Below are 13,413 nucleotides of genomic sequence, written 5' to 3'. Positions count from 1 at the left end.
ATGCTCAACATCACTAATCATTAGAGAAATGTAAATCAAAACTACAATGAGATATCACTGCACACCAGTCAGAATGGCCACCATCAAAAAATCTACAAACAATAAATGCTGGAGAGGGTGTGGAGAAAAGGGAAGCCTCTTGCATTGTTGGTGGGAATGTAAATTGATACAGCCACTATGGAGAACAGTATGGAGGTTCCTTAAAAAACTAAAAATGAACTACCATACAACCCAGCAATTCCATTCCTGGGCGTATACCCTGAGAAAACCATAATTCAAAAAGAGTCATGTACCACAATGTTCATTGCAGCTCTATTTACAATAGCCAGGACATGGAAGCAACCTAAGGGTCCATCGCCAGATGAATGGATAAAGATGTGGCACATATATACAATGGAATATTACTCAGCCGTAAAAAGAAACAAAACTGAGTTATTTGTAGTGAGGTGGATAGACCTAGAGTCTGTCATACAGAGTGAAGTAAGTCGGAAAGAGAAAAACAAATACCATATGCTAACACATATATATGGGATCTAAAAAAAAAAAAACAATGGTTCTGAAGAACCTAGGGGCAGGACAGGAATAAAGATGCAGATGTAGAGAATGGACTTGAGGACACGGGGAGGGGGAAGGGTAAGCTGGGACGAAGTGAGAGAGTGGCATGGACATATATACACTACCAAACGTAAAATAGATAGCTAGTGGGAAGCAGCTGCATAGCACAGGGAGATCAGCTCAGTGCTTTGTGACCACCTAGAGGGATGGGATAAGGAGGGTGGGAGGGAGACGCAGGAGGGAGGGGTTACGGGCATATATGTATACGTAGAGCTGATTCACTCTGTTATACAGCAGCAACTAACACAACAATGTAAAGCAATTATACTCCAATAAAGATGTTAAAAAAAAAAGGGAAGAAACCATAAAAGAAAAAGCCAAAGGAAAAGCCAAAAGAAAAATATGAATAAAAACGGATTAAAGTCCACTTCAGCCAAATATGTCATAAAAGAACAGGTTTCTAATTCTGGTCATGACGGAGTCACTGGACCAGCCCTTCTGCTGTAAGCAACCTGAAAACTGGACAAAACACATGCAACTATTGTTTTCAGACATCGGATAACAGGCAGAGCAAAACCAGGATTTGACTGGATGAGCCCAAGACCCTCCCTGGATTTCTTCCTGGTGGATTTTTCCAGACCACAGGGCAGGGGAAAGGGTGCCACACAGGGTGCGGCAGTCTCACTAGGCTGAGGAGAGAAAGATGGGAGTTTGGGGAGACTGAGCATTCCAGAATTGGGGAGCAGAGTGGAAAGGAGAGTAATGAAGAGAAAGAGCTCCAGAACTTTGCATAGCATTCCCTGGGCAGGCCTACGATGCGATTCCAGTATTTGCTGCAAAATAAAATTGGTCTAGAAATTCTCATTCTAAGCTGAGCTGGCAGAAAGCTGAGTCCCTGGAAGGGTGAATGGGGACAGGAAGAGTCAGAGAAATGGCTCTGAGAGTTAAAAGTCCGAAGACAAGATAAAGCCAGCAACCCGAGAGAAATGAGTTTTTGGAGTTATTTAAAGGGCTGGAAAAATCCAGCTCCAGCCCCACCTTCTACAAAGAAAGTACAGAGAACACCTGGGGTGTCTATGACTTTCTGGGAATTCGTACCCCTCCCAAGTCCCTGTAGTTTGCGTTAAACCTCTGCTGTTTTCAACAAACCAACTGGAAGTTCCTAGCTATAAAGCCCTTAAACAAGATATGCCTGTTTCAAGACAGAAGGTACCCCAAGGGAAGGAGAACCAAGGCAGGGAGCAGCAAGCCTGGCAGCTGTCACAGAGACAAGTCTAAACTTTCGTTCATCCGAGTATTTATTGAGGACCTGCTGTCTGACAGGCCTGTGCTGGTTGCCAAGGGAGATACAGAGGCAAAACAAGGCTCTTGCCTTGAGGAGATATTGCTTGTGCTGGGTCACATGAGGTAAACATGTTGGAAAGATTTTTTCAAAAGGACAGGGCAGGAGAAACAAAGGCCAAGTGGAAGGCCCCAGAGAGCAAGCTGAGTTCAGAGGCTCCCAAGGCATCCTGGAGAAGGGGCTCAGCTCCGCCTGCCTTCAGGCTACATCCGGCCCATGGGCTTCTTGCAGACCCACTGGTAGAGGGCGGTACAGTACATGTCATTCCACTTCCGCTGCATGTGAACACAGTCTTCCGTATGCCCATTCTTGTGTAGCCAGTTGTCCGGCTGATTCCTGTCCCAAAACCTGGAAACAAGAGGGCTTTATGATGCTAGATGAAAGAAGTATCCCTTTGCCCTGCTGTGGCATAAGGAGCTGAAGTGACACAGGTCCCTAATACCCTGGTAGCCCCAGGATGGGGCCAGCGGTGTCCTCAGGATGGCTCTGCTGAGGTTGTCCTTAGTTACTGAGAATGGAGGGATGAGAAGGGTGTCTAAAGCTGCAAGTCCCCACCCCAGAATTCATATTCAGATACCTTCAGATGGGGGCAAAGCTCCCTGGGACCAGGCCTAAGTAGTAAGGTATAGGATAGGCAAAAACAAACAAAACACAACAAAACAGAAAGACCCACTCATAGGCTGCCTACCAGTCCCAGGACCTGTCCTGTTCTGATGCCCCCGTTTAGGGGTCCAGGCGAGGATCACAGCTATGCTGGTGTACACACACATCATACACACACCACACACATGATACACACACACACATCACACACACAATCATATATACACACACATCACACACACACATCATACACATATATCACACAGAACACTAACACTTCATGGGCAGGGATACACACACAGGACAGAGTCTCTAGCCAGACCTGCCCAAGACAGTGCCTGGGACGGCACCAGACAGTGGCTGGACTCACGCACTGCTCCCGGCACTGTTGAATGGTGTGCCATCCGCCCAGCGCCAGAAGCCCTGAAAATCGCTGTCAGTGAGCCCAATCCAGTGGTAAGAGGCACTCGTGAACTGTACCAGAAATGCCTGTGGAGGAAAGGCAGGGTCGTGTGACCTCGTGTGAGGAGCTTGTTCACCAGGCCGCATGGAAGAGGAATCCAAGCCACGCCCTCCCTAGTCCCAGGGACATAAAGCCCACTTTCCAGGAGCTGGGCCCCCTCCCTATGCATTCCATGGTTTTCCAGATCTAGGGCAGCAGCCAGGTCACCTCAGGGAAGTCCAGCTCTCCCATGTTGACCTGGTGAGGAGTGTGGTCTTACTGGGACAAAGACAGATCTGGTCACAGTTTTTTTAAGAAGATGTGTTTTACAAAATAGCATGTCCTTTGGCGGACAGACAAGAACAGTCTCAGGAGAATCACAAGGGTTGGACAGGTCTGTAAGTTAAATTTGACCAAACCTACAGTGGGCCCTTGTCAATAACCTTAGTAACTTCTGATAAGAAGCTTCGGCATATGGGCCACTCTAGGGCTCTATTGCCTTTGGTGGTCCTCAAACTCATATGTGTGTCTGGCCTTCCCAAGAAGCCTGCATCTTCTGCTCATGGACCTTCCATAGCCATTAGAGGAACTGACATTAAAATCAAGATTGACAACTAGAGAGGAAGACTGAGAGAAAAATGAGGGAATGGGGAGGGAAGGTTGCACCCAACACATTAAGGGTGCCACCTCCCTCTGCCCTTCCTCTCTGCTGACTCCTCTGGGTGTCTCCCTCATTCACTAAGGACATTGGGGTTTGCTGTCAGTGCTTGTACGTCCAGAGCAAGATGCTCGTCACAATTCACTAAATATTTGCTCCCTGACTGACAGAGGAGGCATGAAGATCTCCGCCATGCCCACTCCAAGAGGGGGAAGGCCAAAGCACCGAAGTCCCTGATATCCCATCAACCCTTGCAGCACCACCCAAGCCCACAGCTCTGACCTGCTCCTCCTCAGAGGTCACCGAGGCCAGGTGGGCTCCCTGGGACACACAGAACTGCTCAGCCTCCTGCCAGGTCTTCTTGGCAAAAGAAAAGTAATACAAGCTCCCACTGTAAGACTTCCAGCCTTGCAGGATCAGCTGGAGGAGTTGATCTGGAGCAAAGGTAGGGGAGGAGAGAGAACCAGGAGTTGGCTGTGGACCCTGATCTGTCCAGGGACTGACCACTGAGGGTCACAAGCCCATGCAATGCTTGATGCCCAGTGCTACAGGGGCACGGCCTGGGAGGGTTCACCCCCAGCCCACTGCCCAGCAGCGGCTCAGGACATCTGGCTCCATCACTCCGGGGATATTCAGACAGCTCTGCTACCCAGCAATGCTCTTTCGAGGCTCCTGCTTCCTAGCTATACTACCCTCTTTCCCAACTCATTGCTATCACCTGACAGTTCTCTGCACCTCGATTCCTGCCATTTCCCTGGGAGAGTTCGCAGCCAACCTGTAGCATCCCTCATTTCCTTGATTTCATCTCCATCCACTTCAGCTGCCCACATCCAGGACCACACTTGGGACCTTTTCATCCCCTGGTCTGCCTGACCTCACAATTTCAGACTCTAATAGCTCATCCCGTGAGCACACGCCCTGATTCGTTCAGCTGTTTCATCTCTCCTGTCCTGACATTCTCTTTTCTTTAACATCATCCTTATCACAGCTGCTTGAAATGGTGCCAAAATAGACTCACTTATTCATTCATCTATTCTTCTGTTCAACATTCCTCAACTTCTATGGATCAGGGACTGTTATAGAGAAATCAGTAAGACATGATTCATGCCCTCAAGGAAATCACTGTCTAGTAAATGAGACAGATGCTCAAAACGGTGTTGAAGATGCATTGATTGAAAACCATTGCATGTTAGAGGCACAAAAGAGGGTGTGGTCTATTTCACCTGGGCTGGAAGTGGGGCTCAGGAAGGACACCTTAGGTGAGAGGTCACTTGAGCTGAGTCTTAAAAGACTGAGGAAGAGTGTTCCAGATAGGCAGTGCCAAGGAGAGCATTCCAGGCAGGGGACAGAGTAGTCGCAAAAGCATGAAGGCGTGAAACAGCCTGGCATAGCCTGATCTGTTCAAGTACTGGAACGGTCAGTGCACAAGGGATGGGAAATGAACACGGACAGGTTCACCAGCACAAGATCGCACATCCCATGTAAAGGAGTTTGGAAGATTTTTCCTGTGAGCAGTGGGAAGCCCTGAAGGGTTTTAAAGAAGGATCGTTATATGCTTAGATTTGCACTGTAAAAATGTCAGCCTGGTAACGGTGTGGACGCTCAACAGGAAGAAGGCAATCTTAATCGGGCCAGAGACACCGATTACAACACAACTGCAATGTCTGAATAATAAATGGTGAGTGTGTAAACCAGGGGTTCTCAAAGTGTGGTCCCAGGACCGGCAGCATCAGCACCTGGGAACTTGGTAGAAATGCTGATTCTCAGACTCACCCCAGACCCGCTGAATCCAAAATTGTTTTTTGACAACCTGCGTTTTAACAAGTGATTCTGATACACTCCAAAGTCTGAGAAACAGCAGTCTAAACCAAGGACTAGGTAAACTACAGCCCACCAGCAGCTTCTTTTTATAAATAAAGTTTTATTGGAACACAGCCATGCCCTTTAGTTTACAGACTGTCTTTGGCTCCTTCATCATTACAACAGCAGAGATGTTGCAACAGAGACTGTTCGGCCAAAAGCCCAAAATATCGACTGTGTGGCCCTTTAAGAAGAAGTTAAACCAATGGTTCTTAGCCCCGACTGCCCATTAGAACCACCTAGGGAGCTTTTAAAAAACTCTGATGCCCAGGCTGCATCCCAGAACCACCCCTCTCCCCAAAGAAAAGTCAGAGTTCTGGAGGTTCGTTCCAGGCATCATTCTTGAAAAGCTCATTGGGTGATTCCAGTGTGTCCCCAAGGTGGAGAAGCATTGGTCCGTACCAAAGCAGTAGCAAGATATAGGAGGGAGTTAAGAGGACAGCATAGGAGAGCCATTAAGAAGGGAAGACTTCCAGGCTCCTGACAGAGGGCAGCAGAGCAAAACAGTAGAGTTGGTCCTCAGCGCTGTCTGTCAAGCCCCTCATTTGTCAGCCCCATCTTTTCAGCAGATGCTCCAAACGGCCCCCTCCCTCACAACTCCCTCCCTCTTCTCTCACCAGGGACCTCCTGCTCTGCAGAGACACCACTAAATATCCAGCTCCCTCAGTGTCGTGTACCCACATCTGCAAACCTGGGTGAACATCTACTTCCACACCTCCTCCCCTCCCAGCCTCAGAGGTTCAAGTACTATCCCAACCCTTCAAGGCCAATCACTCAGCTGTGCATTTCATTCTCTCCTCTCTCTCTCTTTCTGTCTCCCCCCATCCACCACTGTCTCCCCAACCCCACCCCACCCCCCGGGTCTCTCTCTCCTTCAATCTCCTCCCTCTTCGCTGGTGCCTTTTTCTGACCCGCAGATCAAGCCTATCCTAATTTAGAAAAACCCTCTCAAGGAAGTACACCAAAATATTAGCAGTGGGTTCTTATTGTAGAAATGGACATTTTTACAGAAATACAAGTTGTCATAGTCTCATCTTTCTATTTTTCAATATTTGCCACATTGTCTATAATTAATATGTAAGTTTTGTGATATTAGTATGAAAGATACAGGTTGTTTTTTAATCCCCCCTTCTACCCTTCCATCCCCTTCACCTTGGCCTCATCTCTCTCCTCTTCTCAGCTAAGACCCCTGAATGACTTGGGCACCTGATCTCTCATTCACGCCCCACTGACCATGGTCTGGCCTCCAGGCCACATACAACTCTCCACTGAAACTTTATTCCAATGACTTACTAATTGCCTGAAGTTAGCGGTTGCTTATTGATTTTTTTACCTGGCCTCTCTTAGATATTTGCCAGAATTAGCCACTCCCTTCTTGAAATGCTCTCCTTCCTTGGCTTCCCCAACTGCACATCTCCTAGTTCTCCTCCTGCCTCTGAGACTGCCTTCTCCAGTATCCTTCAAAAACACCTCTTTCCCTTCTTGCCACCTAAAGGTTGACTTCCTGTTTCCACCCTCAGCCTCCTCCTCACGAAGCGTTTTATCTCATGCAAACTCCCCACTCCCACTGCCACAACCAGAACCAGCACACCCAGGGCTCCTGCATCTCTCTGCACAGCAGGGCCCCTCTCCTACTCTCCAGACAGCCTGCAGATGATGGCCACGTGAATACCCCCAAAGCATCTCAGACTCAGCATGTCCAAATCTTGCTGCTTGTCTTCCTCTTTTATTCCCTGTCTCAGCCTGGAGACCCATCTAGCCAGCCCCCTTGAAGCCCTTCGATAGATCCTCATTTCCTGAAGGACAAAACCCCAGCTCAGGGACTTCCCTGGTGGTCCAGTGGCTAAGACTCTGTACTCCCAATGCAGAGGGGCTGGGTTCAATCCCTGGTCAGGGAACTAGATCCCACATGCCGCAACGAAGAGTTCGCATGCCGCAACTAAAGAGTCCGTGTGCCACAACTAAGATCCAATGAAGCCAAATAAGTAAACATTTTTTTAAAAATTTAAAAATACATTAAAAAAAAAAGAAATCCAAGCTCAGAGGCCTTCCGCATCTAGCTGGTGTCTCTCCAGGTCTGCCTTCCTTCTTCACATAGTGTTTTTCCAGCCACAGTCATCAACCCACTAATGGGTTGTACTCAGGTTGTAGGGTTTTTTGGAGAATAGATTAGAAAATAATATTTTATAATAATAATAAATAATATTATAAAATATTAAAGTAGATTATAATCTATTATAAATAATAGATTATAAAATATTATCATTCGTGTGGTAAAAGTTTTGCTTTCTGAAATGTGTGTGTGTGTGTGAGTGTGTGTGTGTGTGACACATAATTATACTGGGTCACAATGTAAGATGGATTTCATGCTGTAGTTACATTCAAAACAGTTTGAAAGCCACCACTCTGGCCCCTGCCTACTGTCCTTTCAGCCTGTGCCTCATCAACCACCCACTTGGCCACAGTCCTGTCAGACAGAACTGCCTGAAGTTTCTGGAACCTCATGGTTCACATCTCCATGCCTGTGACCTGCTGTTCCCTTATCCTATCTGCTTGGCGAGCACCTACTGGTCCTTCAGGACTCAGTTCAAGGGCCAAATTACCATCGAAGCATCTTTTGATCCTTTCTCCCCCGGAAGATTTCCTCCCCCCTTGGAAGATCCTTGTCTACACCAGAGGACATCAGCCCGGTGAAGATCCCTTCTTTTCCTTCTTTTTTGCTCCTCCCCAACCCCAGTTTTTAGACCTGCTCCCAACATAGCACCTCTTATGCCTTTTGTGCAAGGCTGCTCTACCCGCCTGCAAGCTTCAAGGGTAGGCATCACATCTTGTTCATCTTTATGCTCCTGACACATCCTAGGGCCTCAAAACATTTTTGTCAGATGAATGCAAGAATGCTGGGTACTTAGTTAAATGCTTTATATGTGTTAACTCATTTGATCCTCACTGGAAGCACATATTAGTGTCTCCACTTTGCAGATGAGAAAAGTGAAGGTCAGAGAAGGTGAACAACTTGAGGAAAATCACAGCATCTGGGCTAGCAGGAAGACGGAAATAAGGCCCTGCTAGCACACTCTGTCCCTGTTACACACCTCCACCAGATCTCATTTGTTTCCCAGATGTTTGTTTTGTCACTCTGGTCAGATGATAAGCAGGGATTATGCCGCCTTTGGTGGGGTCCAGACCCTCTCCAGCACCCACACTTCTTCCCAGGGGGGTGCATGTAGAAGTAATCAAAAGGCTGAAGGGACAGGAGACTCTACCCTCCCCAGCCCCGCCTCTAACTTACTTTGGGTCCTCTGGAGCTGCTCCTGGGAAGCAGACGCTGCGCGGAGGGTCTCCAGGCTACCCTGCTCCTCCTGGATTTTCGTAGTCATTGCTTTGGTGTTCTCCAAATCCTCTTTCAACCTGTGGACCTCAGCTCTGGCCTCCTGCAGATTTCTCTCTAACATCTGGGTCTTGGAATTTAAGGCCGCAGCATCCTTCATTCCTTGTTTTAAGGTCTGTATCTCTCGGCTGGCGTTTCTCAAAAGACCATCTAACACCTGAATCTTGGAACTTAAGGCAATGGCGCTTTCTAGCTCTGTTTTTAATACTCGCATCTGAGCGTCTGTCTGTTCCAGGCGACCATTTACTGTTTGGGTCTGGGCAGTGACAGTTTCCAAATCTCCTTTTAACAGGCGAATCTCATCACCAGCCCTTTCCAAATGACCTCTTAATACCTGAATCTCAGCACTGGTGTTGCCTAAACTGCCTTTTATAAAGGTCTGGGTCTGGGAGTTTAAAGCATTTGTATTTTGCAGACTTCCCTTTAGCTTCTGCATCTCAGCAGTAGCACCTTCCAAACTACTTCTTAAAACTTTCTGCTGGGCCCTTAAATCATTGACACTATCCAGATCGCCTCTCAAAACATGGATCTGGGCATTAACATTCTTTAAACTACTGTTTGCCAATCGGACCTGAGCATCTGCCGTTTCTAACCCTGCCTTCAACACCTGGATCTCCGTGTTGGCATTTTCTAAGCCTCTGCTTAACATATGGAGCTCAGTGCTAGTGTTTTCTAAACCGCTTCTTAAGAAACTCTGGATCTGGGAATGTGAAGCTTGTGTGTCTTCCAGATCTCCCTTTAGCTTCTGCATCTCAGAAGTGGTCCCCTCCAACGAACTTCTTAACATCTGGGTCTGGAAACTCAAGGTGCTGGCATCCTTTAAGATGTCTTTTACCATCTGGAGGTCAACACTGGCATTTTCCAGATGACCACCGAGCATCTGGATCTGAGAACTGACATTGTCCACCCTGTACGTCAACATCTGGATCTCCACGCTCCAGGTGCTGTAATTCTCCACATGCCCTTTAAACATCTGGATAGCCTCTTGCAGCTCTGCCTCCCTGCCAAAGTGGTAGGGATCTGGAGGGAGGAAATGGAGAAGGCAGCTAAGAGGCCCATTACATAGGGAAGCCATTCATTACATGGGCCAACCAGAGTGTTCTTAAGATTTCCAAGGGAAATGTCTATGAGTTCTCCTCAAGAAGCCTGTAGCCACCCAGACCCTGGGAATGGCCGCCTGAGAATGTAAACCCAAAAACGAAATAAAGGCCTACTTAACTATCCCATGTGAACTGGGGAGCAGAAGGATTGAAATACTTGCCTACTGGATTATTTTGCCATTGTAATTGAACTTGAAAATAACTGATGATATCATTGACAGCTGTTGATGTTTAATTCCACTGAAATTTCACCACTAGATGGGTCATTATGGTAAAGAAAATAGGTAAGAATAAAGCCCATATTTAGTCCTACACTGTATTTGTACACTAAGCGTGAAGCCTCTTGATACACAATTTTTACTACCTAAAAAACATGTAGGCCAGGGCTTCCCTGGTGGCGCAGTGGTTGAGAGTCCACCTGCCGATGCAGGGGACGTGGGTTCATGCCCCACAATGGTGAGAGGCCCGCGTACCGCAAAAAAACCCCACAAAAACATGTAGGCCACAAATATAGAAATTTTAGAAAGTTTCTGATCACAAATCCATGGGGTGAAAAAAACAGAAACAAAATAAAATAGGTACCCGTGGAGGAAGCATTCTGCTCAATCATAAAGCTATGGTGGAAGTCCTCCAGGTGACACTGAACCCTGAGCTGCAACAGCCTTTTAAAGGGCTGGTACCCCCAATGTTATGTAGGGCAAGGGTCCCTATAGAACCATTTGAGGATGTGGGAGACCTGAGTGAAAGGCTTTGGTCATTGGGGTCATTCAAGGAAACTCTGTAGCCCCTTCCATCTGCATGGCTTTTCCCACCAAACCCACCTGCAGCTGTCTCTGGTTGTTCTAACACCCTCTGTGAACCTCATGAGCTAGGACGTAAGTTCAGACATTCATGGTGTGAGGCTCCCATTCCAGCCTCCTTTCAGGAATAGGGAGAAGAACCCAAGTAGGCAAGGACCCTTTCTGGAGGATTCCTGCCCTATTTCTAAAGCCCTGCCTAGGTAAGTGTGTGAGACCTCAGCCACTGTGCTGAGGTAAGACCAGAAGGGCCTTAGATCAATGGAACAGAATAGCGAACCCACATATGTACGGACAATTGATTTCCAACAAAGATACAAAGGAGAAAGGATAATTGTTTCTACAATTGTATACCCATATGCAAAAAGAGAAAATGAACTTCAAACCAAACCTTGCATCATTATTCAAAATATTAACTCAAAATGAATCATAGACCTAAATGTAAAACCCAAAAACTATAAAATTTCCAGAAGGAAACATAGGAGAATGTCTCTGTGACCTTGGTATAGGCAGATTTCTTAGATACAGACCAAAAGGACAATCCGTAAAAGAAATAAAAAGTGGATAAATTAGACTTCAGCAAAATTTAAATCTTGTTAAGAGAATAAAAAGACAAGCCACAGACTAAAAGAAAATATTCACAAATCACGTGACCGATAAAGGTCAAAAAAAGAGTATGTACTATAAATCCTTTTATATAAAACTCTAGAAAAAGCCGAGTAATCTATATTACAGCAAGCAGGTCAGTGGTTGCCTGGGAACGAAAGGAGGATGACAAAGGGTACAAGTGAACTTTGCGGGGACGGTGTTGAATATGTTCATTATCTTGATGGTGATGATGTTTCACGTGTTTATACGTATGTCAAAACTTAGTTTGTAGGCTTTAAATATGTATACTGTATTATGTGCCAATTATACCTCAAAAAATCCATTTAAAGAAAAAGCAAGATAATGCCTTTCTGTGAGGAGCGTGGCCCTGAGGGTATCAGGGAAGAAGCGTGTCCGAAGGGTCTGGGCATCCAAGGTCCCAGCTCCCTCCCACCCACCCCCTACTGTGGCTACTTACAGTCGTGTGCCTTGAGGAACTGCCCAGTACTGTTGTGTTCCGGAAACTCTTGGAGGGAGGCGTATGTCTCCAGTGCAGGTCTTCGGTGCTGTAGAGCTGAGATACCCCATTCCCAGGTCGGCATAATCCCTCAGCACTGAGCCTGGAGGAACAGGCTGCCCTACCTCCACTCAGGGTTCCAGAGGGGATGGGGGAAGACGGCACCAACGACCCCTCAGAGCTCCCCTCATGGGCCTCATCTCTTGGGAGGTTCCCCTTGGACAGGCCTTGGTCAGGTCCCAGGAAAGCTCTGGTTCGGGCCTGGGACTAGAGGTGGAGTGACCCTCCTGGGAGTAGAGGGCGTACATCTGGGGCTCTTTGGGACCTTGAGGCAGGAAGGAGAGAGAGTCAGCTGAGTTCGGGTCACCTAGGAGCTTACCCACAACGAAGAGAGCCACAAGAGAGGAGACCACGGTCGCGGCCAGAAAGGCCAGGATGGCCTGCAAACGCCTCGGCATCTTGGGGGCTGCAGGAGCCACTGCCCCGGGGTCCAGCCCTGCAGGGGAGAAGCCAGGGTCCAGGACGAGACTGTGCTGTGCGGGCAGACAGGCTCCGCCTCTTGGACTCCCTCTCCTGGCTGCCCGCTGGGGCTGAGAACACTTGCCACACTTAACCTTGGGGAAGGGCAATGAGTGCTCGCAGACGTGCACCAGGGCTCGTGGAGGCTGTGGTAGCAACATAAAGGCTAAGAGAAGACCACGGCCTGGAGGCTGGAAGGCGTGCACAGGGCACAGAACCTGGCACAACCAAGGTGTCGTTTGAATGAAAGCAGAAAGAAGGGAGGGCAGGAGACCCAGCAGGAACTCTGACCTCAGCGCCCCAGGGCCAGCCTTTCTCCATCGATCCTGACTGGGGTGAGACGCAGAGCCCTGGGGGGGCTGACATGGGTCAGTCCTGGAGCCTCCCTGGCTGGGTCAGAAAGTCCCCCATGGGTGTCCTAAAAAGGCTATGCCTGGGAGTCTGGGGGCTGAGTGTACAGGGAAACCCACTACAAGGGGGAGAGACGAGTCCCTAAGGCCTCATGGGACCAGCCCAGCGTGCAGAGATGGGATTCAAAACCAGTCCCCCTAAATTCAAAGTTCACTCTCTTTCTCTCGCCAGGTTGCCATCCCCAAGGAAAAGGGTCCGGGGAGATTTCACATGGAGACTGGGTGTGGGCCGCAGGCTCTCTGTCCTCACCTGCCTCACCTTCTGCCCTGCCTGCTAATTCTGGAAGCTGAGCCAGCACTGAGCCTGCCAAGCAGGGGCTGAGGAAACTGGCGGGGGGCTGGGGCCCAGCAGGCCAGTCCCTGGCGAGGACGGGCTGGGGCCCCAGTTTTCTCACCTCGGGAGCACAGGGAGACACTCTGGTTGCCTGTGCAGAAGTGGACCTCGTCACCCCTCATCTCTGCTTCCTTCATCCTCCAGTACTACTCCCTGCCCCGGGCTCCTAAAGGTCACGCTGCGGGCCAGCAGTGGTGGGAAGTGAAGCTGCGATACCCGGATTTATATGCTCCTGAGTCATTCCTAACCAGCTCTGCCTGCCTCCCTCCGCTGCTGACTTTGCAGAAGCGCCCCATCTGG

The 13,413-nt window shown here is 48.4% G+C and overlaps 1 protein-coding gene across 1 annotated transcript; it reads right to left on the bottom strand.

Moving 5' to 3' along the window:
• Window positions 1–1,856: 1,856 nt before the first annotated feature.
• CLEC4F (C-type lectin domain family 4 member F) lies at window positions 1,857–13,235 on the bottom strand. The gene is made up of 8 exons (XM_060027532.1): window positions 13,175–13,235; window positions 12,218–12,346; window positions 12,074–12,175; window positions 11,812–11,907; window positions 8,750–9,868; window positions 3,883–4,034; window positions 2,871–2,989; window positions 1,857–2,245 (listed from the first exon to the last, which is right to left on the bottom strand). The coding sequence occupies exons 1-8, from the start codon at window positions 13,233–13,235 to the stop codon at window positions 2,101–2,103; spliced, it is 1,923 nt and encodes a 640-aa protein (XP_059883515.1). The 3' UTR covers window positions 1,857–2,100.
• Between the last annotated feature and the right edge of the window lie 178 nt (window positions 13,236–13,413).

Source organism: Delphinus delphis, chromosome 12, assembly GCF_949987515.2.
Source record: "Delphinus delphis chromosome 12, mDelDel1.2, whole genome shotgun sequence".
NCBI lineage: Eukaryota > Metazoa > Chordata > Mammalia > Artiodactyla > Delphinidae > Delphinus > Delphinus delphis.
Note: the sequence above shows the minus strand (reverse complement) of the source record. Positions and strands in the feature narration are given on the sequence as shown.